We start from the raw sequence: 26,251 nt of genomic DNA, 5'->3' as shown, positions 1-26,251 counted from the left end.
CTTTTCTTCTTCTTATACAGCTTTATATCATAATGTCATTGCGCTGTGTATTTGTTCTGACCTGCCAAGGGACTCCAGATGTGATTTAGCTCTAAGCTAATATCTGGTACGGTGCATCAAATGATTACATTTATGTTTTAAAATGTGCATGGTCTCTTTTAAATAAAATAAAAAAATAAATAAATATTGTGAGTTCCTTTGGATAAATGCTTCAGCTAAACAAATGTGAAGTAATGTCTAGTATGATCGGTTGCCAAAACTAATTCAGAGGCACAAGTTTTAACAGACTGAAGACTAAAGCCATAAGATTTTTAAACTGTTGTCTGTATGACAGATATGATTTCAATTTTGATCAGCAGTTGTCTTTGTTAAGTTGGGTTCACAACGTCAAAATAAACTACATTTGCACAAAGGGAGGGAATATTTTTGTCTTCTCTACATCTATAGACCACCGACTCTTGGTATGTTTTACAGAGCCTACTGTGCTCAGACACTATTTGTACATTTTCCTATGAAGAGTAAAGCATCCAAATTCTTTTGTAGCAGTATTAGTTAAATCTCTATTCCCTCTATGCCAAATAAAATAGGAGAACAAAATAAAATATATGCAAAGAAAACAACACCAGAATGCCCATCAGACATATTCAGTAAACCAAAAAGGAGTAGGAGGAATTCTGACATCCAAATCATGAGCCAGCACTTTATGCATAACCCACATATTTTGAAAAGCTGTGATCACGTGATCAATGTGCTGATGGGAGTAAACGAGGAAACAGTCCTGAGCGGTTTGTCAGGAGGCATGTTGGAGTGGTGGATCGGCCACAAAACACAAGATTTACCCCCAGGACTTTCTCTAGGAAACGGGTGTTCAGACGTGTCATTTTCAGGTATGGACACACCATGTTTCTTTTCCTAAACCTAATCACAGTAACTTAACTGGGCTACACTTATCCTCCGTAAATTTACATTACTAATTTAACTTAACATTAAGGACGTAATGTCATTCGTGGGGCGCTAATTCACAGCATATCATACGAACTGTTACATGAGGATATTTAGCACAGAGCTTTGCTGATTCCAGAGGCCTATATTTTTCCATACAAATCAATAATTTGCATTCTTCTCAACTTTAACGGTTAATAGCAGGGGTTCTCAAATTTAATATTCAAAGGTCTTAATCGGATGTCTATTTAAGGCCAAAGTTCCGGATCGAATGGTGATGTACAAGCAACATACAATCAAGTTTAAAGGCATACATCCACATACCTACGTTTAATGTCATCCTCACTGCATTGGTGACATGATGTACACTGACAAAACAGGCCGAAGTCTCGCTTTCTCGTGCCTCCAGGACAGAACGTGAACGCCTGTTAGCCGTTAACTAACTCGCTAATTTTAAAAGGAAGCCTGTTAGCCGACCCTTGAACTCTGACAGATGATGACTTAAACGTAATATGCTCCCTAGCTGTCAACATTGTCATGACAATGATGTCAAACAGGGAAACGAATACGCTCAGGGCTTAATCTCAGGCCAGGATCGCTGTAACAATTTCCAAATAGAATGTATCTATAAAACTAACTTCTTATTAATGAGTATTAAATGTTTTTTCAAAGTAGGAACATACACTTCATTACATTGTATAATTGCATTCCTAATACGAGGTGTGGGCTGGGTTAACACTTTGAGAGAGCATTCATAGCAGTCAAAGGAAGACATTTTGGCTGCTCAGTGGCAATGGAGGTTGTACCTCATGAAAAAGGGACCAGAGTGTGATACATCCTCTATCAAAAACATGTCTCCATCAGCTTTGACCTGATCTCCCAGTGCTACTCAAACATATCAAACCCAGCAACCATTAAGCAATATCTGAATGTATGGAGAGGAGCTGCAGTGTGATCTGCTCTCTGCCACTGAACATGCTTCCCCTGAGGACGTGCAGCCTTTAGCATATCAATGCACAGGGTCCTGACCAATCATCAGCCAGCTGCTGCTATATCTGGCCCAATCAGACACTGGATTCTCCAGTGTTTGCTCCAGTCCACACACCTGCTAGTTTGTATGAGAGGACAATCTGAAACCTGTGTGTTCACACCCAGCCGCAGCTCCTCGTACTCACACTGAAGCTTTGAAATGATTTCTGCATTGTTGTCCCTGTATGCGTCTCATATTAGCAATCAGAGAGAAACAAAAGGTGCTATCATTTTGATGTGCTGTCCTTGCACAAGCGACGACTACATCACTATATTTATTTAAAATGAAATGAAAGAAATGAATGTCAGCGAAACAAAAGCATGCAATTAAGGTGCAGAAGTAAAGCAGCAAATAGCAATTAGTTCTATCATCAGTTCATTTCTTAATTTTCTATTTTAACATATCGACCTATCGTTTAGTCTAAAAAACATCCGAAAATAGCGTGCCTGTCAGAAATGTTTTCGTCCAACCAATAAAATGCCAAAAATAATCATTTTTTTGTGATAAACATTTAGAGAAATTGGAGTATTTTGGATTGAAAAATGTATCAGTTCAGCACAATGAAGAATTCTGTCTCAATTTTTTTTCTGACAGTTTTCAGTAATCAATTCACACTGTTTTACAGCATGCAAACACAGTACAAACACTTCTGCTTGCGCAAACCAAGAAGAAAAACCAATAAGAAACAGCAGAGGACAACACAATACTGTGGTATGACATCGGTGAACGGCGTGCAGAAGCATCAATTTCAAGCCTTGGACAAAAACCAAACGGCACGATACCATTTTTCAAGATTAGTTCTTTTATTTATTTATAAAAAGACCCAGTATTCGTCAAAAATTATTAAAGGTTGTTTTTTTTGTAATCTGGTCCCGCCTTCGTCCACTGACGATCTGAAACTCTATAACTCCTCGTTTGCGTGACTGCTGTCGTTACAGTATTCTGAAATTAAACAAAAGGACAAAAATATACGTTTTAAAGTTGTCTATGTTATACAAAAAAAATAAAAATTGTTTTATGTAGCAATTTTGTGTTCTGATAGATTTGATCTGGTTTTTATTATGTTTTTTTTTTTTAATGGGGGCTGTTTTGATTGTGTAAAACACATTCTAAGGTCTAACCCTGAGGTACTTTGTTTCCGACACAGATATCTCACAATAATTGATTTTTCTTTCAATAAAAACAGTGATCTATGTGCGCTGGCAGTGGCTTTCAACTGATTCAGATTCTAACAAAATGGCCTCTCTTATCTGTGCTGTTACATAAGGCTGTGGAAGTCAAACCCAATGGGGAAAAATTATGCGATAAAAGATGATTGAATTAGCGATAGATGAGCACATTTTTCTAAATTATCTTTGAAGCGAAAGGAAACGCAACTGCTGAAACGCAGAAGCCGGAAAATGCAAGCGAGATGTGAAATGATTTTTCTTAAACAAAGCATGCAAGGTCATTTAATGCTGTTATCAATATTACTTAAACTCTTTGAAGTTATTTATTATGCTACTTTCTCAATTTATGTCTCCAGCTTCATTCTAGAAAAAAAGATTGCACTTGATGTGTGAGGTGATATAGATCTCGTGTGTGGGTGTGTGTGTGGTGTGTGGGGGGGGGGGGGGCGGGGGGGCTGCATGGTGTGTGTGCTGAAGAACGTGTGAAGAAGCTTTAGTACCTGAGAGTCTGTTGCATAACTCCTCGTGCACATGCTCGGAGTCCTGGCTGAACAGAGAGATGATATCATCCTCCAGCTCCTCCACCAGCGTTTCACACTGAGAGACAAAACACAAGCACACAAGAAAGGCTTGGCCTGGGGGAAACAGAGCTGAGGCGGCTTAGCCATGCATGCGTGCAAACACACACACACACTGGGTCTTTTTGCACAATGGTGGCCACGCCGTTTGCGGGGCAGTGGCCATGTTTCCTCTCTATTTGCCAAAATGTTCAGCCATTTTGACAAGTGGATGGTCACGCCGCTGAGCAACAACTCCTCAAGAGCTTTAATTCACTTCAACCTGAGAGTTATGATTTTTTTATTTCACTGATATCAGCAGGGACTTATCAAAATATTTGTATTAAAAATATTTAAAAATATTTTATTAATAGAATTACCTGCTCAAGAAAGCAGGGGAATTACCTGTGTTGTGATGTGATTTTTAGATTTGGTAAATGTATTAAATGAAGTGAGCAGCAGGATCAGGTTCAAGCTGAAGAAATCCTGAATCATAAACAAAGCAGCTCCCTTTCAACAGCATTCTTAACTTTTTAAATGAGATTTTGGCTTTGAAATGTTGCAATTTTCAGGTCTGTCAGCCAGATCTACAGGGTGTACAGCAAAAGGGTCCCAGGTGCCCCCCCCCCCAGACATTTCCAAATCCCAAAAAAAAAAAAAACAAATAAAAATGACCTCAAATCCTAGAAATATCCTGAATTCCTTGAATTGTCCTGAAATCCTGGAAATTTCCTAAAATCCAAGAAATCTCCTTAAATCCAAGAAATGTCCTAAAATCCAAGAAATGTCCTAAATCCAACAAAATGTCCTTAAGTCAGAAAAATGTCCTGAAACCCTAAAAAATGTCCTAAAATCCCAGAAATGTTTTAAAATCTGAGAAATATCCTGAAACACTAGAAATGTCCAAAAATCCTAGAAATGTCCTGAAATCAGAATAACATCCTAAGATCCTTGAAACATCTTAAAATCCCCCAAACTATCCCCTGGCGTCCTTTTGTCATTTTGTAAAAGCGAGATTGAGATTGAAGCAAGATTCAAAACACAAGCACACATATAAGTCTCTGAGATGGTGCTCTGTTCTTTTCACTTTTTTATTGTATGGAGAACCTTTATCAAAGTCCTGCTGTGTCTGAATCCAAACAAGATTTGATTTTTCCACTTCATTCGTATTATTTTATCAATTTGAGGAGGTAAGTCCCACTAAAGTACCTCTTTTGCGACAGAGCTGTATCCATATAGGTTGTTTTACAAAGGATGCGATACTGATCATGTCACATACAAAACATGTACAAGACAAGATAAATAAAAACTCGACATGATCAGTAATATCTACTGGGTACAGAACAAATCACAATTTATGTCACCGTGAATGTGAAAATCTTTGCATTGGTTACTGGAATGTGAACGCAGTAGAAGCCCTCTGTAAGTTACACTGTACACAAAATCCACATTTTGGTTCCATTCATAAAAATCACTGCTAACGTGTTAGTCACATGACCCAACATGGTTTAATGTGTCAGAGCCAGCAGCTGCACCAGCTCGCTCCAGCCTATGAGGTTACTATAGGTGGACGCTGACGCATCACTACTACCACACAAACTAATGAATCAGTAGATTTCAGCTGATACTAAATATCTGCAGGGGGCAACGTTGACTGAACCAAACTGGTGCAACAGGCTTTCCAAAATGAGATAAATTCAGATTAAAGAGGAAAAGAGGTTATTCGAGGTTATATGCATAGGAGCTGAGGGCAACCAACACACACACACTGTGGACGAGTCATGCCACAGTGTGTGTACTTTAACAGGAACAGCCACTTTGACTATCACCAAGAGTGAATTTCAAGAAAATGCAAATGCTGAAACTAACACCATACACTCCTAGAGACTTCAGAATAAAAACAATATTTTTCTTCAATTTTCTGACTTCTGATTTCTTTCATACATGTTGTTCCAACAACTTTATGTGAACAATTACTTGAGTAATTGAGTTTGTTTTTGCTAAATTTCTACAATTAAGTTTAGTAATCAGCATATATTGAAGAATATATATACATATTTTTATTTAATTCATTTCATATTTAATTTTTTAATTCATAAAATAAAATAATTTATTTTATTCTAAATTATTTCTATTAATCTTATTAATATACTAATAACTCTAAGTGGAGATGGGATGGATGAAGAGATAATCATAACCCTGACTCTACTGTGGTAAATATATATTTTATTAATACAAATTCATCCCTTCATTTTAAGATTTTGAATATTCTAATTAAACCAAATATTTTTTTACCATCAAAATCATTTAGAAATTATATAATATATATTCTTTATAGAAAAAAATCATTCCTAAATTTCTACAAAAGATTGGCAGTTAAGTTAATTAAACAGTTTGGTCTTCTAAAATTGTAATATTTGGAACTTTTGCTATAGCAGTATTATTACTACCTTGCAATACTTCCTGTTTACACAAGTGATTGTTCTGATTGAACAGTGCGATAATTGTTTCCTAGCAATCAATTCACACTGGGTCTTCACAGCAAAGACAGTCTTTCAATCTCAATGCAACAAGCCATTTTTGTAATTGACTAGTTTGAAAGTAGCTTGTAGTTATTGAGAGCTCAGGACTCAGCTGGTTGCCGGTCCTGATCAACACACACATGTCCCTAAATTAGTCCGCACTTATCATTCAGGGTTCTATCACAAATATAGTGCATAGTACAAATCATGAGGCACTGGACTTACTGCAAATTTCAGAGGATTGGATTCCTCGAGTCCGGTGAACTGGAAATTTTTCAGGTCGGGGAAGTCCCCGGTGGCCCCGCTGCTCCTGGGTGCAAACCTCTTGTACTGCTTATGCTGGGTGTCAGGGTCCACGTGGAGGGCGTAGTCGCTCATGCTGTTGCACACACCATCCAGGAGCTCACTGAGGTGAGTCTCTGAGCGAGCCAGAGGTACCTGTCCACACAACCGAGAGAGAGGGGGGAGACATGGAGAGCAGACGTTGAGCTGTTTGGTGATGTCCTGGGTTCTTGGATTTTTCAGATGACACTCCTTTTATTTCAGTCAAACACACGCCTCTGAAAGTTGGATAAACACGTAGATCAAGCTGGAAATATGTCCAAAAATATTAAAAATACACTTCAAATACAAGAGATGGCACCTGTGTCGCTGCCATGGCAACCAAATAACACAAACGGTTAACAAAAACTCTTTAGACAGTCCCCAGAGTGTGCTGCCCCGGTGTCAGCTGTGTTACACCACAGGGCTCTGTGGGGGTCAGCGAGGTGACCTCTTGTTTCCGCCGTGTTTTCTCCATCCTCACTAACAAACCTCACCCTCCAACTCTGACTTTTAACATGCGCACATACCCTCCCCACCTCTTCGTCCAAACGCCACCGTCCTCTTCCGCTCCCCCTTTTTTTGAGGACAAAACAGCGAGGCGGCGGTGTCTAGACGGGTCAAGACAGGTGCAGCTCCTCGCTTTGCTATCCCCGGAAGGAGATTGGGTGACAGAGGTGACGCCCGGGCTATGAGGGGGCAAGGATGGGGCGGTGAAAAGGCCGAAAAGGGAGGGGGGGGGTCACTCTTTACACCTCCAAGCTGGTTGGAAAAAGTCAAAGGGAGGGTTCCTGAGAAGGGTGGGGTCAGTGGAAGCAGGAGGCCGCAACAGAAGCCAAGTGCAGGGTAAACAGCTCATTTTCTCAGCCCCTGCCACTTCTACTGCCTTTTTTTTTAGGCCTATTCATCCCCGCGCCATCCTCCGATGATCAAAGGAGGAAATCTTCCTTGTCTTCTGTGGTCAAAAGGTGGTAGGGTGGATGTGGGGGGAGGGCTGTGGGGCACAGAGAGGAAGAGGGGAGGGTTGGAGGGCATCTCGTCGATGAGCTGGATTTTGTAACAATGTAGATATATTATTCCTTGACCCCCTTTGTCTCTTTTCAGAATTGGCTGTGTTCCCTTCCGGGCCAAGCCCACTGATTACATTATACACACACACGCACGCACGCACGCACGCACGCGCACACACACACACACACACACACACACACACACACACACACACACACAGGGCATTTTGTCTAACCCTTATATCTTTGTGAGGACCCTCATTAAAATAATGCCTACCCTCGCCCCTTATCCTAACCATAATCATCCTGACTAAATGCCTAACCCTAACTTTAACTGCAACCAGAACCCTAAAACCAAGTGTTAACCCTCAAACAGTCCTTTGAAGAAGTGAGGACCAGTCAAAATGTCCTCACCTTCCAAAGCTGTACTCATGTTCAAAAAATGTCCTCACTCTGCTGCAAAAATACTTATTTTGGTCCTCACTATGTAGCATGTACAAGTATTGACACACACACACACACACACACACACACACACACACACACACACACACACACACACACACACACACACACACTCACTCCGGGATGTCACAAAGTGACAAAGGGCCTCTCCGCCATCTGTTTATGACCAAATCCTTCGTTTGCGTTCTCCGTTTTTTTCCTGCCTCTTTCTCTGCTCAACAAGCGCCTTCCTCATACTAAAATATGAGTCGAACCAACTGCTAATCCCTCTGTCTCTCACGTCCACCCCACCTCTTTAACTTCTGATTCATTCAGCAGAAAGATCCCTTGAGCTTGACAACGCTGTTGTGCCAAGGAGGAAGGAAGTTGGCCGGTCAACAGAATGTGTTACAGCACGGGGCCAAAGGTTGGAGGGCGAGCGCCGAGGGATGTAGGTCACGCAGGCCAATGACGATGAGGTTCACCTATCAATCAAAATCTGCTCGTGATGACTTTGACACCAGTGGCCACATTTTAGCCACTGAAGGAGTGAAATTAGTGTCTAGTCCAGCATATTTGTGGGACAGATATGTGTGACTGTTTTCATTTCCCACTGGTGTTGACATTACCTTCTCATTCAATTCAGTTATTAAGATGATGCCAAAATTGTACTGATTGTCTTCACTTTTCTGACCAACAGATCAAAAACCAAAATACATTCAGTTTCCTATCGTAAGAGAAGCACATTTGAGAACCACATTTTTTCTCTTTTTTTGCACCAAAAGTTACTTTAACAATGAGCTTCTATCAAACTGTTAACCCTTTGAAACTTGGAGTGACATCCCTTTGATGGACATTTTTCATAAATATTTAAACCTTTGAACCATTAGCAAATGAGTGCAATTATCTTTAAAAAGAAAAAAAAAGAGAAAAAAGAGGAAATGAGCAACTTGGAAAGAAATGTTCCAGAAATTGCAAGTGATTAGTAGATATTTAAAAAAGTATTTATTTTTTTTAAACAAGGGGAAATGTCTAGGGATAAAAATAGAAAAGCTAGGGAAAATATACATTTTAAGCACTCTTCCAGGTCATTTCTTTGTTTTGTTTGTTGCCATTTTACTGTCTTTATACTCATTATTATTTTTTTTGTATTTATACTCATTATACATACATTTTTATTATTATTATTATTTTACAAATTTCTTGCTGATTTTTGTCTACTTTCTTCTTTCATTGTTCATTGCCTTTCTTCCCATGTATTTGAAAGAAACTGAGCTAATTTTGCATAGATTTCAAAGGGTTAATTTCCTGTCAACGGACTGCAAACTGTTCATTGCTTTCAGCCCCATTGTACGGTCTTCATCATTAGGTGGATGTTTGCTCATTGGTTACAGAGGTGGCGTTTTAACATTTCCACTTTTAAATAAATGTTATTATCATTGTCTTTTTTGTCTAACATGTTTCAATGATCAAGAAATGTCCTTGACGTTGTGATATTCTGCCAACAACTATTTAACAATGCTTTTCTTCAATGTGTATATTTAATTTGAATCACTCTATTCTGCTGTATTACGGATGTCCTGGGCATATAGTTTGTTTGGCCATCCCTTTGACTTATAATTTATGTTTGTTAGGGGACAGATCTCAAATATACAAATAAATGCATTTTCAGTTATTATGGCAGGTATGGTTATAGCCTCAAAATTTATTTTAAGGTTTTTTTTAGCTAAAATGACAAATGTGAAAGTTTGGGAAAATGCAATAGAAGAGATAGCATTTTTACACTAGTCTGAAAATGGAAGACTTGAAATTTTATTGAATAAAAGTGTATAAGTACATATGAAAAACAAAGTATGAAGTAATGTATGAAGTACTTAAGTACGATTTTGAGGCACTTGTGCTTTACTTGAGTCTCTTCTTTTCATGCCACTTAATACTTTTCATTACATTTCAGAGGGAAATACTGAACGTTTTACTTCACTAGAATTATATGAAAGCTTGTATTATTTTACAAATTACGATTTTTGCATCAAAAACATAGTTTTTGTTTAAAAAATTATGCTTTGTAGTATATTAACAATTATAAAGGACCATTTACAAGTACAGCTGCACCGATTAGTTGATTAATCACTATTCTTTATTCTATTCAACTTTTCTTGTTTAACATTTAAGTCATTTTCTGATTTATTTTGAATAATTTTCAGTTTTGGGGGGTTGTTTGATTTCTTCAGAAAAAGATTTTTCTACATTGGGTTACTTTTACTTTTATACTTTATGTTAACATTCGTAATTATACTTACGTACTTTTACTTAAGTAAATATACTTTATAATATAAAGTAAGAAAGTAAATAATACTTTCAATGCAGGCTTTTTACTTGTAACAGAGTATTTTCATAGTGTGGTATAAGTACTATTACTTAAGTTAAATAGTTGAACACCTCCTCCACCCTCTGCTTACAGTAATGTGTATCCCTGTAAAAATATTCCCATTACAAATGACTGTTGGTTGTTAATCAAATTGTTTATGAGTGATAACCAGAAAAAAAATACTTGTTATACACCAAAAGTAAAAAGGTTTTCATATTATTATGATATATCATATGATTTTTATTACTGGTGAATCTTTATGTAAGTGTCATTTATATGTTGCAGGTGGCCAAGCTAATTTGCAATATTTTTTATATGCCGAAACAATGCATCATATTTGGAATAAGACAGCTGTCAGGTAAATATATTAATGAGGTGTAAATTACAATGTGTGCCTTATTTGCAGATCACATCTTGGGTTATATTCTTGTTTTCTGGAATCGTATGATCATCAAACTATATGAGAACTGTGGAACATCACATAACTGCTCAATTTAGTCTTTTCTCATCATATATATGAATTTAATGAAACCAAGTTTGAAATTAAACTCAAAACTAAATTCTCAATCTCATCCAACCCCATTAAAAAAAAAAGGACGACTCCCCCCCCGCCCGACAATAAAACCACGTCGGTCCATCTCAGCCCCGTGCTTGGGTCTGAGTCTTTATCATGCCATGCTACAAAATGGTTTGGAATTAAACCCCTTCCTTGCCAGTCGGAGCCGTGTGAAAGGGAGCTGTCAGTCACAGTGTTGTTTGAAGAATGGGGCTGGGGGGCGGCGGCGGTGGCGGGGGGAAGAGACCGGTCGGGCCAGAGAATAGGCTTCTCAGGGATGCTATCCTCCATTCAATTCCCATTGGACAGGGAGCCATTATTGCACCGCTGTGGACAGGGGCCTTTCAATTTCATTGTCCTGGTGATATGGGCCAATGAAGACCCATAAATTAATAATAATAATGATATTGTCATCAAAGCGGCGGGTGGAAGGAGAAGCTGAAATGACATTTTGACCATTATGCCATTTAAAGTATGGATTAGTCAAGAAGAATGTCAGCGATAAAGGTTTGATGATGGTAATAATAATAATAATGATAATATCACTTCATGCTGACAAGAGAGAAATATTGAGGCGATTCGTAATTAGCCGGCAATTCTGACTGTACATGATGAGCATTAAATCATAGCCTGGAGCTGCTTAACATGTGCAATTTAGAAGAGGATGGAGAACAGGTGATGCCTGGCAGTGCTTCAGAGCAATAGAGCAACACTTTGCAAAATGAGCTTAGTTGCTTTTTGATGTGAGTCCAACAAGAAGATCAATATCACCCAGAGTCAGGGCGTGGTTAGCTTAGCTTAGCATGAAGACTTAAAGCAATGACTCGGTCAAAAGAGGGAAAAAACTGTAGTATTTGGAGGAGTTATCACTCAAAAAGGTAATTCAGGGACCCTGTCACCAACGCCTAATTATACGCAAGGTTGCAGGATAAAAATTCAAATTTATTGATCTAGATAAACCTTTTTTGACATAATAATGCTGATAGTTTCATCAACTTAACATTTTGTGAAATGTTACTCTCAAATGTATGTGTCAATTGATTTTAAACAAAATTGAACAGTAGAAAGAAAGGCCTATAATTTAACTTAAAGTCTATTGCCATTAACACTTAAAATGCCTGGACAAGATCAGACAGTTCAGACTGTTATAGGGACCTACATGCAAATAACTATGACACAAAGGACAATTCTTACTTTCTTACTTAAGAACTTGTGTTTTGCCTTCAATTCTTAAGTCAGTGCTACTTAAAAGCCTTTGATTATAGAGAAGATAATTCCTCTAACTCAATGCGGTGCGCTCGTTGCATGTGATTTCGTTACAAGTTGTCATCACTCAAAAAGATTGATGCAAATGTGTTTATTTGTTTTGCTGAGCCAAATAGGCATTGGAACTAGTGGGAAGTCAGTGTGGGATCATGTCCTTGCAGCAGTGTGATCCTCTGCACACCGTCCACAGGGTTTCTTCCGTTTAGGAGTTAGATTTAAGACTTTTTTAACACCCGGAAATAAAATTAAGACCATCTCTTTACAATAATCTTAATTGAAGAGAAAGAAAACATAAACCCACATCAATTACTTTTGCCTAATTTTCTCCCAAATATTTATTGTAACAAAAATATACAAATTGATAAAAAATTGAAAAATTATTGAAAAAAAAAATTATTATTGAAAAATAATACAAACAAAAATATTTATTTAATATATAATATATATTTATAAAAAAATGACTTTTAGGACATTAAAAAAATGTTACCTATTGTTTTGAGGTTTTAAGATACATCCTCAGAAAAAAAAAGGGATTTCTAAAATCCTACTTCTCATTTCTTTGTATCTTTTTAAACTTTTGAAAGATTGATTGAAGGCATTTTAATGGCAATTGAGGCTTTCTTTATGGATTAATTTATTCAATGCCTTTTAAGACATTTTAAAGATCTGAGTGAAAGAAGAACTCTAAAGCTCAAGCTTTAACACGGACCGTGTTTATTCATTTAATTTAAAAAAACTGGAGTACTGGAACTATTTCTGGATGATCAGCAGTGACTGTGTGTAACTTGGGCCCCCAGGAACTGTGCCGGACATTGAATCAAAATTTTCGTGTTGCCCGAACTGTAAAATCACGACAGTGATGCCTCTCATTGCCAGCATTTCAAGCTAAGCTAAGCTTAAAACTGGTTCAGAACATGAACATGAAATATAGGAACTGTATCACATTTTACAGGCTGTAAGGAGAAGATAAGTGAGAATTTGTGTTCTTTTTATCAATAGTTGGCCCGTATGTATTTGATAAAAACAAATATTTGTAAAAACAGAACAAAGGTTGGAGGTAATCCATGTGATCTGCCATCTCGCTGTCACTGTGTACTTCTGTGCATTATGCAACACTGATGACACATGCTTGATTACAATGGTTCTGCTCAAAACTGGTGGAAATGTGGGCTCGTTCTCTAGACAGAACCGAGGTTCCAAGAAACCAAAACGGAACCAGTTCAAGAACCAGAACGAATTTGGTGGAGGTAGTATCAGTAAGGTTGTCAGGTTTGGTACCATCGTGTCTGTACAACCTACGTTTGGTATTTCATACTTTCCTGAGATTTCACTGAGGTATACAGTATGTAGCAGCATAAGTGTGCGGCGCCTAAACTACCACTCCAACAAATCTAGAACACTATTTTTAAAATGTTAGGGGAAAAAAGTCAGACAAAACTGTATTTGTAATTATCTTAAATATATATTTAAAATTATGTAACATTATTAGAACTTTCTAGCACTTTTTTTCAGGTCATTTAATTGCTTCTTTTTCATTTTACTTTCTTTTTTTGCTATGTATTTTCAAAAAATAATTTTCAGTTGTACTTTTTACTAATTTCTTGCTAATTTGGGGGTCATTTCTTCTTTCATTGCTCATTGCCTTTTCCCCATGTTTTTCACAGGAATCAAGCCAAATCGTTCAGGACTTACATAAACAAGATGTGTGCAAACTATTTAGCTTTTTGGAGTGTTTTTGAACTTAGTGGGTGTACAGAGGTTCACACTGCTGCTTCAGTATCAACAACAGGTTGATCCCTCACAGACTTTCCAGTGAGAAACACTTCCAGGAAATAACTCCCATTAACCCTTTAAAACCAGGTTTTAAACGTCACTTTTTTTTTTGTGCTGCATTCAGACACCTCACACAAGCTTTTTAATCCTTTGAAACTAAGATTGCAGCGATACACAAGTTTTAAGGTATACTGTCATATAAAAGGTGACAGTTGTCTATCTACAATATTGGGGAAAAAATGTAACTGGACGGAGAATCTCACCGTTATTTTAGTTATTCTCAAAAGGGAGACTCTTTACACATACTAACATTAAAAAAAAATGTTTCTAGTTTTAATAGTGATAAAACATTTGTTTAACCAAAACAATCTAACCTTTCTGTTTTTATTCCTTCAAGGGTCATTCTGACTGATAATATTCATAATTTTGTAATAGTATGATACCATGAAACCGCAATATTTTCTGAGATGGTTATCAAACCATGAAAATCTCACACCGGGGGGAAAAAAATCAATGACCAACTTGGTGAGATATGTCTCACATATTGCAAGAAATTAAATTAAAAGGTAATGAGGAAAATGACCTAAAGACTAGTTTTTAACTCTTTGAAACCAAAGCAAATTGACCCAAATTCTTTCAAAAGTATGGGAAAAGAGCAATAAGCAACTTTGAAATCAATTACCCCAAAATCCCTAAGTGTTTTACAAAAAAAAAACAAAAACAAAAAAACAAACTTTTTAAAATCTTTTTTCCAGTCATTTACTTTCGTGTTTTTTACTTGTTTTTTTTTGTGTTCTTATTTTCAGATAATTTTTAAAGCTTTTTTAAAAGGTAATTTCTTGTTTTTTGGGGCCATGTTTTGTTAAGTTGCTTATTGCTTTCTACCCATGTTCTCTGGAAAAAAAAATCAAACCATTTTGCACAGGTTTCAAAGGGTTAAAACCACTGATTTTTTTGATAGGTCTGTTTATGAATTTGAGCATGCTGGTAGCAGAATAGTTAAGATGTTTGATGCAGAGGTCTGTTGCATGGCATCTTTGCTGAACTATTCCTTAAGAACCCAGCAGAGAGAAAATGCAAAGAATACCTGGATTAAAAAAAAAAAAAAAAAAAAGCAAACCGCATGTCCTCTCACTCGGTCACATTTCTGGGCCATGATACTATGTGTCACTGTGTCAGCGTGTCATTGTGCATCCTCTCATTCTCAATGCATGACTTCCCACCGGTCACTATGAGATCAGCTCACCGCTCCAACTAAGTTCAATGTCTTTGGAGGCCTTAAATGTGTCATTGTTGCAGCAGGCAGGTTTAACTTTTGTGCCACGGAGCAGCCCCATGCCCCCAGGAAGTCCTACTGTGAGGAGGCCAAAGAGCAGAGACTTAAAACCTGCAAATCCTCCTCGCTGATGGCATCTAAGCTGTGACATCCCTCCCTCTCCGATTCACACCAGGTCAAAAGCTGCTGAAAAGGAGGGAGCCGGGAGGGCATGGGATCAAGGTTTGGCTTCTTCTGTGGCTCAGTAACATTTGATTGACCGAACAATGCAACAGGTGGAGGTTAGAGTCAGCTCAGGGCAGAGGAGGAGCTCATCTCTGGAGGAAGCACACTACCCTGCATGGTTTGCTGACTATAGAGCAAAATACCCCAAAACAAGGCTGATCTGAGTTATAGTAACACATTCAAAAACAAAGTCTCGGATAAATGAAGCAGGGTGTCTGTTCATCGGAAAGTTGGAGATCACATTTTTTACAACTCTTAGGGACTGTTTGGTGCATTTTACACGCTTTTCATTCTTCATTTTTTGATAATTTTGGCTGTGTTCATGCATATGGCATGCATTTTGGCAAGATTTTGTGTTTTTGTTTAATCTTGGAACTTCCAGCTCAGCTCCTACAATAAGTCTAAAATACAATGTGGAAACTAAATTGTTACATTCCTGCTGTTAAGTGCAAAAAAATGCTCCATTGTAACCCATTCAAACTGACATTTTTGATCCCACAGCCATCAAAGCATGAAAACATGCATTGTATTATTTCTGGGTGTCATTCTGGACTTTTGCCTTGGAATTTGTCACTTTTACTTTTTACAAAAATGCTATTTCCACTAGGTGCACTGTCACAATCAATGTTACTGCAAATCATTGACATATCCCAGACAAAAATAACTAAATAATAATAACAATAATAATCTACTTTGCATTTACATTAAAAATAATTACTTATTGAGCATTTCTTCCATCTAAAAACATAGTGGCATTATGAAAAAAAAACTGGCATTTAGGATATTGGTGTAGGATACAGAATTTTACCCTCTTTTGACCATTAGAGAGAACTAGAATTACCCCTCACTGTTATTTGCCTCTGTGCACCAGTCAAGTTTCTCTTACAGTTTACACCCATGTCTGTGAAAACATGGATGCTTCCAACACACACACAGAAGATCTCTACAATCAGCACAGTTTACAGATTACACTCACCGAGTCAGCATCTAACTAGTGCCTAACCTGCTGTTCCTGTGTTATATTAACAGTAAGGCAGAAAAAAAAAGTTTTTGCAGAACATTATGTCATAGTGCAGCTGACCTTTGACCTTTTGGATATAACATGTCATCACTTCATCATTTGATCATACTGTTGTGCAACATGTTGTCAATGAGTGTATGAGTTCTTGAGTTATGGCCAAAAACATATTTTGTGAGATCATTGTGACCTTTGACCACCAAAATCTAATTAGGTCATCCTTGAGTCCAAGTGGATGTTTGTGCCAAATTTGAAGAAACTCCCTCAAGGTGTTGATGAGATATGGGATGGGCGGACATATATGTACGTACTTACATAGTAAATACAGGCAGACGGACCTTTTTCTTTTTCAATAAGTTCCCAGCCTTTATGAAAGTGGAATATTAATTCACTGGAATACTTTTAATAGAAGCTTTTACTCTAATAAAATGGGGTTTATGTTGAAGTTCTCTCTGACTTTACTCCTTGTACAGTTGTTTAGGGTGTAAAAATCACAGCTCCATAAAGACGAGTTCATAATGTTGTTTAGGACACAAGTCTTACATGCATTAAACATTTTCTGCTTTAAGCATAAAATTGTTGCTTCAGTTATGTGGTGTGATGTCTTTGTCTGGTCGCACCACCACAACAAGAGGGACCGACACTAGGTACGCTGCCCCGAGAGTGGATTTGCCCCACAAAATGTCCTTTTTCGTATGTTACATAAGCATCAATGCAATGTTAGCATAACCTTTGTTTGAGCTGACTGCAAACCTACTGCTTTTCCTTTACACACACACACACACACACACACACACACACACACACACACGCACACACACACACACGCACACACACACACACAGAGCTAGGGGGCAAATTAAATGAAATCCAAGCAGGACCCACGGGGGGCACAAGAAGAGTAATTAGCATTCATATCTAAATTAATCCACCTTTAGACAACTGCTTAATGAGAAGCCAAGAATGACACAGATAGCAGCATTAATAGTATGAAGGACACTCACGTTCGGATGACATGAATGCACCATGCATCAAACAATAGTTGGAACCAGTAGAAGGGCTGCATGCTGCTCGATTGTGCTCGATATTTTTGTCACAGAGAGATAAATAATTTATTGTTATGCAGTGTGGAGTCACTGCTTTTTGTTGGTATTGTATTGTATAAACTTTACCCTCTGTATTACTGTAAAAGGAGGAGTCAACTCAATGATCTATAGAGATAAGTCTCCATAGTGTTAAATACACCCTGTTGATCAGTTTGAATTAGCACGCCAAAGTGTTTTTACTGATCTAAGCAAACTGGTTTGATTTCTTTCAAAAACACTGGAGAGGATGCATCGAGCAACTTAACTAACCCACGTGACCCAAAAATTTGCAAAAAAAAAAATTAGTAAAAAACATTACAAAAAACCACCTCAAATTAAGCAACAAAAAAGTGAAAAACAAAACAAAACGTGGAAACAACCAAAAAAAAATGCTGAAAAAATGTATTTATTTCATATAATTTACTTTTTACCTGTAATATAATTTTAAATGTAAAGTATTATAATTATTATAAATATAGTTTGGGGGATATTTTTCCCTATTTTCTGGGATCAAATTTATAGGCAATTTTATTGTCATCTTTTACTAATTTCTTGCAATTTGAGGAATATTTCCTTTCCAGGTAATCATCGTATTTTCTTTCCATGTTCCCATGAAACCGAAGCCTGTACAAATTGATTGGTCGATACTACTCAGACTACAAACAGACTACAGACAGATCAACACTAGTCAGTGTTAAGTTAACCCATTTAAATCTGAACAAATTGGTTTGATTTCTTTCAAAAACAGGGAGAAAGCGACATGCAACTTAATTAGACATTACCAAAACATTTCGCAACGCTAAAGTAAAATACATTAAAAAAAAGATCTTCAAAGTCTATAAATCTATAAATAAATACATTTATTTATAGATTTTTTTTCTTTCTTTTCCTGTAACAACAATTTAGCACTCTGAAACCTGGATCGGCATCACTTTTCTTATTTCTGCATTCAGCTGCTTTCACAAGTATTTAAACCTTCAAAATCTGAGCAAATTTGTGTGCTTTCTTTGGAAAATATGGGGAAAAGGCAGTAAGCAACTTGGCAAAAACTGTTTCACAAATTGCAAGAGATTAGCAATTTTTCAAGATTTTTTTTTTTTTTTTCAAAAAAAACTATCATTTTTAAAATGATTTTTTTTTTTACAGAATTATTGTTATTTTAAAGCATTTTTAAGTTATTTCCTTGTTCTTTCCACCTTTTTTCCCTCCCTTACTTTAAGGTACATTTCTTTACAAATTTGTTTTGCTAATTTTGGGGTCATTTTTATTTAAGTTGCTCATTGCATGTTTTTATTGGACTTTTTTTCTAGTTTTAGATTGGGTCTTTTTTGTCTAGTCTAGTTATTTCTATTTTTTTCTAATTTTGGATAATTTTCCAACAATATTTTAATCAAATGTCTTTTGTATTTTCACAACCTTTTTAAACTCATTTTTAGGCAATTTTCTCTAATACTAATTTCATGCAATTTGTGGAACATTTCTTACCCAGGTAGGCACTGTCTTTTCTTCCTATGTTCGAATGAAACCAAAGCCCACTCAAATGTGATCGGTTAATGATACTCAGACTACAGACAGACATTTCGAACACTTCTTGTCCTGTTGCCTACAGATGCTGCGTTCATATCCTGTGATCTGTTTAAATCGATTCATTTACAGATAATACATGAATAAAAAATACTGTATGACATCAAAAGATTTTAAAATAGAGATATTTCAGCCCCCTTGTCTTGCTGGCACACACCAGTCAGTGCAGCTCTCAGAGATTAAAAGCCAGGAAATCAATGTCAGAGCTGGACACCTCATGATAGCCCGGTCCCTGGGCAATAGAGGGGATCCAGGTTCCAGTGGGATGTGACCTCATTTGACCGGGAACAATGACCTGGATCCAAAGTGTCACTATGTTCACGCAGTATCACACACACAGCCACAGCGTCAACAGCACTGATCAATCCACTGAGGAGAAAAGGACTGCAGTGACACCTCGCATCACAAGGCGGGTTTCCATTACAGATCTGAGCAAAACTATTGTGATATTTTCGAAACGTCGAAAAGCCAATTGTAAGATGCCAACGTTTCCACTGAGTGATGTTATGCAACATTAGCAGCTTTATTTCTACTGCAGCCACCGCACTAGCCATCATTATTTCGAATCCAAGGCCACGTAGACGTGTTATTAAGGCATCATGGAAAGACGAGACCTTTATGTAGAATTTAAAAATTTGGTTATTCTGCTTTTAGCCATTACGCTACAAAACTCTGGAACAGCCTGCCAGAGGAGCTGAGAAGAGCTGAAAATATTGATACTTTTAAAAGTAAGCTGAAAGCTTATCTTCTTAGTCTGGCTTAATAGTGTCTTAATATCAAAATATTATGTTTTTCACTTATTCTATTTCTTAAGATACATTTCTTTCAAGATCCATGTTTGCTTATTTCATATGTTGTTCCTGTTTTTCTTTCTTCAATCAACTGTTAGGCAAAAATATTTTTATTTAGTTTATTTATTTACTTAATTTTTTAAGCAACATCAGTCCTAATCATAAATATCAAATATTCAATAATTTCTGAATTTCAACACTTTAAATGCCAGGTATTTGTCATGATGCCACTATGTTTTTAGATTGAAAAAAAAACAAAAAATAAAAAACACAAGAAAATTAATTATTTTCACTATACTACATGCAAAGTAGATTTTTTCTTTTTTTGTGATGATCACAGCCTGGAATATATCAATGATTTGCAGAACATTGATTGTGACAGTGCACCTAGTGGAAATAGCATGTATTCTCTCCATATGCCAAATATGGTAAAAATTACATCATCGGGTGGAAAATAGAAAAAATGACAAATTCCAATTCAAAAGCCCAGAATGACACCCAGAAATAATAACACGTTTTCATGCTTTGATGGCTGTGGGATCAAAAATGTCATTTTGAATGAGTTTCAGTGGCGCATATTTTGCACTAAACAGTATGAATGTAACAATTTGATTCCGCAGTGTATTTTAGACTTATTGTAGGAGCAGAGATGGAAATTCACAGATTAAACAAAAATACAAACTCTTGCCAAAATTTGTGCCATATGCATGAACACAGCCAAAATAATAATAAAAATAGAGTGAAAAATGTGTGAAATGCACCAAACAGTGCCTAAAGGGTTACGTATATCAAATATCATGAACTACTTTTTATACTTAAGTAGAGTGAATATTAGATTACGTAATATTCTAATATTTAACTACGATAACTGTTGTATGAGATATATGTACTTTTACTCAAGTACCCATTAAGTACTTCATCCACCCCTGTAAAATAAAGCTGTAGTAATCAGTCAAGTGGTAAGGCGAGCTCATCTTTATCAGTGTTCTGTACCTTTTTGTCTGTCATGGTTCCGTCGGGGTTGAGTCGAAAGCTGCCCACGTTGATGGTTTTCTTTGGGTCCACCTGACTGATTGAGTGGTTAAGTTCATCCACAATCGCCTTGCATGCTGGGAAACACAGGTAAGCTTCAGTGATGGCAGCTCATTGTGAGTAAATATCAGTAGATACACTCAATGGACAGTTATTGAGCAAGTCACTGTTAATAAACACTGACGAACATACAGACATCTGATGAACTGTGACAGGTCCAATACACTTTACTGGCTGGACAATATATCAATATTGTTTCAATATCATGATATGAGACTAGAAATGTTCTTAGATTTTGGTTATTGTAATATTATAAGTGTCTTTTCCGGCTTTAAAAGGCTGCATTACGGTGAAGTGATGTAATGTTCTGAATTTACTAGACTGTTCTAGCTGTTGTATTATTTGCCTTTACACATTTAGTTATTAAATCCACATTACTGATGATTATTTATCAAAAATCTCATTGTGTGAATATTTTGTGAAAGCACCAACAGTCGATCCTGACAATACCATCCCAGTATCGCGGTATGTGGTCGAAAATATTGCAGTATTTGACGCTCTCCATATCACCAAACTCTACTCATACATCAGATGAGTTTCAGACAATATTGATCACACAGGTATGAAATGCTAATTAAGAATTAATGTAAGCCCAATTAGCAGTGAATACAAAAATCAAATATAAAAATATGCCTACTGGAAACATACATTTTTGAAAATTTATCTGAATTTTTTTTTTTTTTTACACCCGCATCATTGAACATCCATTGCCATGTTTCTTGGAATATTATCGCCAGAGGAGAAGTCGCAGAACATCACTCAATGAAAACACAGTCTTCTCGCAATTGTGTTTTATCCACATTTTTTGAAAATATCATTTAAGTTTTGTATAAATCTGTAACAGAAACCTGCTCATTGTTTTTTGTAGCACAATTTATTTTTCTTATCATGGATACACCGATCCAATATATCTGTAATAAATTAATTTTGGCTGATAAATTGGTAATGCTCTAGTGAACACAAAAGATCTTCAGGTTTAATATGTCCTAGTGCGTACTACAGAAATATAGGTACACCTGTTAACAGTTTGACCTATATACTGTAGTTTGAAAAATGCTGTTCAAGCGTCATCTTTAGTTTTTAGAACCTGTTTGATCATCTGCCCATTTGTGTCACTTACTCTACTAACACTCAACCCATCCCAAGATCACAGAACTGACTTTGGAGAATTAAACAACAATTTTTTTCTCCAAAATCAAGGACAGTGGTGTGATTTCTAAATAAATGCTTTTGTTTTTAACGCAAAGGATGAAAACACTTTCTGAAGGTCAGCAATGAATATGTTTCGGAAAAATGTAAAGAACTACAAACATGTCAGTTTTTGTCTGGACCACGGTCCAATAAACACAAAAGTCTTTACCCGACTGAGTGAATTGTATTATTATTATTATACTTTTAGGATCTTAGAGTAATTTTGAATGTTCTTGAAGTTTTAGGTTAGAGATAGGTTGCTGGATGAAAATTTCTAGTGTAAACTTGTATGTTAATGTCTTGGCCCCTATTTACAAGCTTTGAATAGCTCATCAGGGTGTCCCATTTCACACGTCTAATTTGTATTTACATTTTTATTGACTCTGCGAATAAACAAATAAGCAAACAATAAACAAACTAAGTGATGAAGTTAACCCCTCGGTCTGCAGAGTGACGGGCTCTTCCCATTGGCCATTGCTCTTTTAAAATGAGTAGGCACAACTGTGTTATTTGGACACAACTGAGGACACTGAACAGCCACTTGGTTTCCACCTAGTATTGTTACTTTTCAATACTTCCTTTTGGCAAGTTTTCATTACAGTATCAAGCAACTAACTTGTGTACAGTGACATAATTAGACATGATATTTTTTATTTACCTCAAACAAATGGGACTGTAATACAATTGTGTTTCTTTGAACAGCAACAGTTTCTGCAATGTTTATCACATCAGTACGAGGACTGGAGCCTTACCAGAACAGTAGAGCACCTTGTCCCTCTTCCCTTGGCTGCTGCTAATGAAGACAGATAGCAGCATCACAGTCATCTGAATAATCCATGAGGCCATATTGATAACCTGGCAGGACAGACAAACAGTTACACTGACGGGCTCATCAGACAGCAGCACATTCTCAGGAAACATCACATTATAAGGCCTGGAAGTATGAACGGATTTCAGTTAACACAATAAATGTCATTCCAGTTCTTCTTGTTTTACTTATTTGTTTAGTAAGTTATTTAGTATTTTGTCTAGATCTTTCATACGCTGCTGGACCTGAGTTTCGATCTTTCCATGTGTCAACATGTACTGAATGGCAATAAATGAACCTTGACATAAATAATCATCCAGCACAGCTGGGAAATAATTCATTAGCATGTATGCACTTTCAAGGGTTGTGTATCATGATGATGTAAAACATAATAATAATCAACCACTACTAAAATACATTACTTAACAGCCAGTAAACTGTATATCAGTGTTTGTTCTAACCAACTAGCCAGCCACAGCCCCTGATCTTAAGGCGAAATATATGTTTCAAAATAATAATACACAGATCTACTAATCTGTCATTGGTTCATACTTGTACTTGAATAAATGTCAGCTACTTTGCTAATAATCCACCACTGTTAACTTGCAGCCTCTGGTGGAATTCAGCACAGTTAACATAAATACATATATTGAAATATTTTTTTCAACTGTAGTCAATCTTTTTTTTAAATAGAAACTGTAAGTGTTTTTTACTCAACATCAATAACTACTACAAATATTTTAACTCTTTGTAACCAGAGAAAATGGTCTTGATTTGTTTCAAAAACATGGGATGAAGGCAGCAAGCAACAAAAGAAAAAATACTCCCAAAATTAAAGACAACTTATTGAAAAGCACAAGAGAATTACCTGGAAGTTAGTACAAACAATCAAACAAACAAACAAACAAACAAAAAAGAAAGGAAAAAGAAACAAACAAGGTAAACAAGACTTTGGACACTTGCTTAAAAATGTTTCATAATCTGTAACATAATTTTAAATATTTAATAATTATAATTATAAAGATAGGTTTTCCCTAGCTTTTTTCTTTTTTTTCCCTAAACATTTAATTTCCTGTAATTTGTGGAACATTTCGCACCAAGTTGCTCATTTCCTTTTTCTATTTTTTTTTTTTTTTTAAAGAAGAAGAAAAAGAAACCGCATCAAGCAATATGATGTCTCTCTAGGTTTCAGAGGGTTAAACACCAAAATTAATTATTATCCTGGAAATTATTAAAATAAAGGTTTTTTTGTGTGTGAATAGGGTGCCGGAGTGCATAAAAAACATCGAAACTTTTCCATCAAAAAAATAATTAAAAATCTCCTGTTTATTTTAATAAACTGTAAAATACATGCTGTCAAATTGTAGTAGCATATCTCTAATAGAGCCGGTGTTGTATCAAAATGTGTTTCCCCATCGAACAGTGTTTCCCCCTGTTAATGCACTTCCTGCCACAGTGGTTAGGTTTGGTAGGGACACAGGTGCACAAGGACCATATGAGTAACAGATAATTCAAGTTTTCCTTATCAAAACCATATATGTTTACTTTTTAATAAAATAAAATAAAATAATACATTTAAAAAAGCAGTTGGTCACATGCTCAGGAGGGGCAGAGGAAGGATCTGTCATGTAGCTCCTATGGTTTGCCAAGGTTTTGGTGTATTGATAAAAGCTGTAGTGTTAAAATGACAGTTTAAATAATATAAAATATAGCATATAATATAAAATGTGGGAATTCAGTATTTCATAACAAAAAGGGGGAGGTAGAGGAGGGAATAACAATATATACATAAATAGATAAAAGAGAATTCAATTTATATTAATTAAATTTATAATAAAAATTATTAAAGGATAAATAAAAGATATCGGTTAAATATAGGCTATATATAATTTAAAATAGAATTATGTCTCAAGTAAAAGTGTTAAAGTCATTAACACACACCGAAACACACTTTAGGTTCGTTATAAAAACAATAAAGTGACAGGTGTTATAAGTATCAAACCATAAAAAAACAAAGGGTTTGGGTCAAGTTTAGACATATCGACGGGGAAACAGTCTTCAACATAACACCTGCACTGCCACGTGCACGCGGATAGGTGATACGGTCACACGCATCATCAGACACTCCATTTACATTTACCTGAGAGGTCAGGTCACTCCAAACACTGCAAAGGTAACTCTAGATAAACTGCACACTAGTCGCCGAAACAAAACGTTAGCGAACAGGTGTCAACACCTGCAGCCGAAACCCGCAGCGCTGTGCAGCTGTACCTGCGGCCAGAGCTGCGTCAGGTTCTCTGTTGCAGAAATCACTTCGGATATATTATCTCCACTATTTCTCACATTTTACAGTTATTTGACATTGTATATATTTTTTTTTTTAAGAATAGAGTGCACAATATCACATTTTTGTGGACTTTGGTCAGGTGATTATAACAGGTGAATCAAGTGTTAAAGAGGTTAAATTCTATTCTAACCGTGCTTTTTGATACATTACATCCATGCCGAATTGTAAACTGGATCAAACTTAAATCGGAAAATACTTTTTATGACGTTTCGCTCGATGCTCGTTGGCCAGTACGCAAAAGCATTTTAAATTCCTACATTTCACATCGGGGTTCGGTGGTCGGTGGTGTAGCTGACCGGTTAGCAGGCAGCTCGTCTTACCTGGCGAGGAAAGCGAGCTCCACTGAGCGGGCAGAGGACCGGGGGTCGCTCGGAAACACAGTACAGAGGTGTTGTGTCTGTAACTATGAGCTGTCATCAACTACTTTTTCTGTACATGATTAGAATCTCAGCACAAGTTACTCCTCTATCAACAAAACGGACAGGTTTTATTGAGGAACTCGCATTCACTTCCGGTCATACATTTCAAAGTAAAACCTTTATCAAACAACAATATGCAATATTTCGGTAATATACGACACTTTACATAGAAGAGGTAATTTACAGTAACTTAAAATTATTTTCCTAAAATTTGCATCCTCCACTACTTTTTCATATTCTCTATGCAAAACGATCCATGCTTTAAATTTGAATTGACATTTACATACTTCCCCTCCCACTCCGCCTGGTCCCTTCTGACTTGACGGACTTGACGCAGCTGACAGTGAGCCGGATGGGATCTGTTCCGTACGTGCCCCGCTGTGGAGGAGCCACGTTCAGCACGCAGCAGCCTGGTCAACCAATCATGTTCCACTTTCAAAGAGTACAGACCAGCCAA

The 26,251-nt window shown here is 36.6% G+C and overlaps 1 protein-coding gene across 1 annotated transcript; it reads right to left on the bottom strand.

Annotated features, from left to right (window-relative positions):
- Nucleotides 1-2,762: 2,762 nt before the first annotated feature.
- On the bottom strand, nucleotides 2,763-25,858 carry cnpy1 (canopy FGF signaling regulator 1). The gene is made up of 6 exons (XM_042498036.1): nucleotides 25,696-25,858; nucleotides 22,973-23,075; nucleotides 20,931-21,046; nucleotides 6,446-6,658; nucleotides 3,642-3,738; nucleotides 2,763-2,914 (listed from the first exon to the last, which is right to left on the bottom strand). The coding sequence occupies exons 2-6, from the start codon at nucleotides 23,064-23,066 to the stop codon at nucleotides 2,874-2,876; spliced, it is 561 nt and encodes a 186-aa protein (XP_042353970.1). The 5' UTR covers nucleotides 23,067-23,075; nucleotides 25,696-25,858; the 3' UTR covers nucleotides 2,763-2,873.
- Between the last annotated feature and the right edge of the window lie 393 nt (nucleotides 25,859-26,251).

Source organism: Plectropomus leopardus, chromosome 12, assembly GCF_008729295.1.
Source record: "Plectropomus leopardus isolate mb chromosome 12, YSFRI_Pleo_2.0, whole genome shotgun sequence".
NCBI lineage: Eukaryota > Metazoa > Chordata > Actinopteri > Perciformes > Serranidae > Plectropomus > Plectropomus leopardus.
This window is presented reverse-complemented; position numbering and strand designations above follow the sequence as displayed.

Coding starts and splice junctions, on each gene's coding strand:
- cnpy1 (XM_042498036.1), bottom strand. CDS start 23,066: ATGGCCTCATGGATTATTCAGATGACTGTGATGCTGCTATCTGTCTTC. Junction 21,047..22,972: donor CAAGGTGCTCTACTGTTCTG/GTAAGGCTCCAG, acceptor TGTGTTTCCCAG/CATGCAAGGCGATTGTGGAT. Junction 2,915..3,641: donor GTTATGCAACAGACTCTCAG/GTACTAAAGCTT, acceptor GTTTAATTTCAG/AATACTGTAACGACAGCAGT.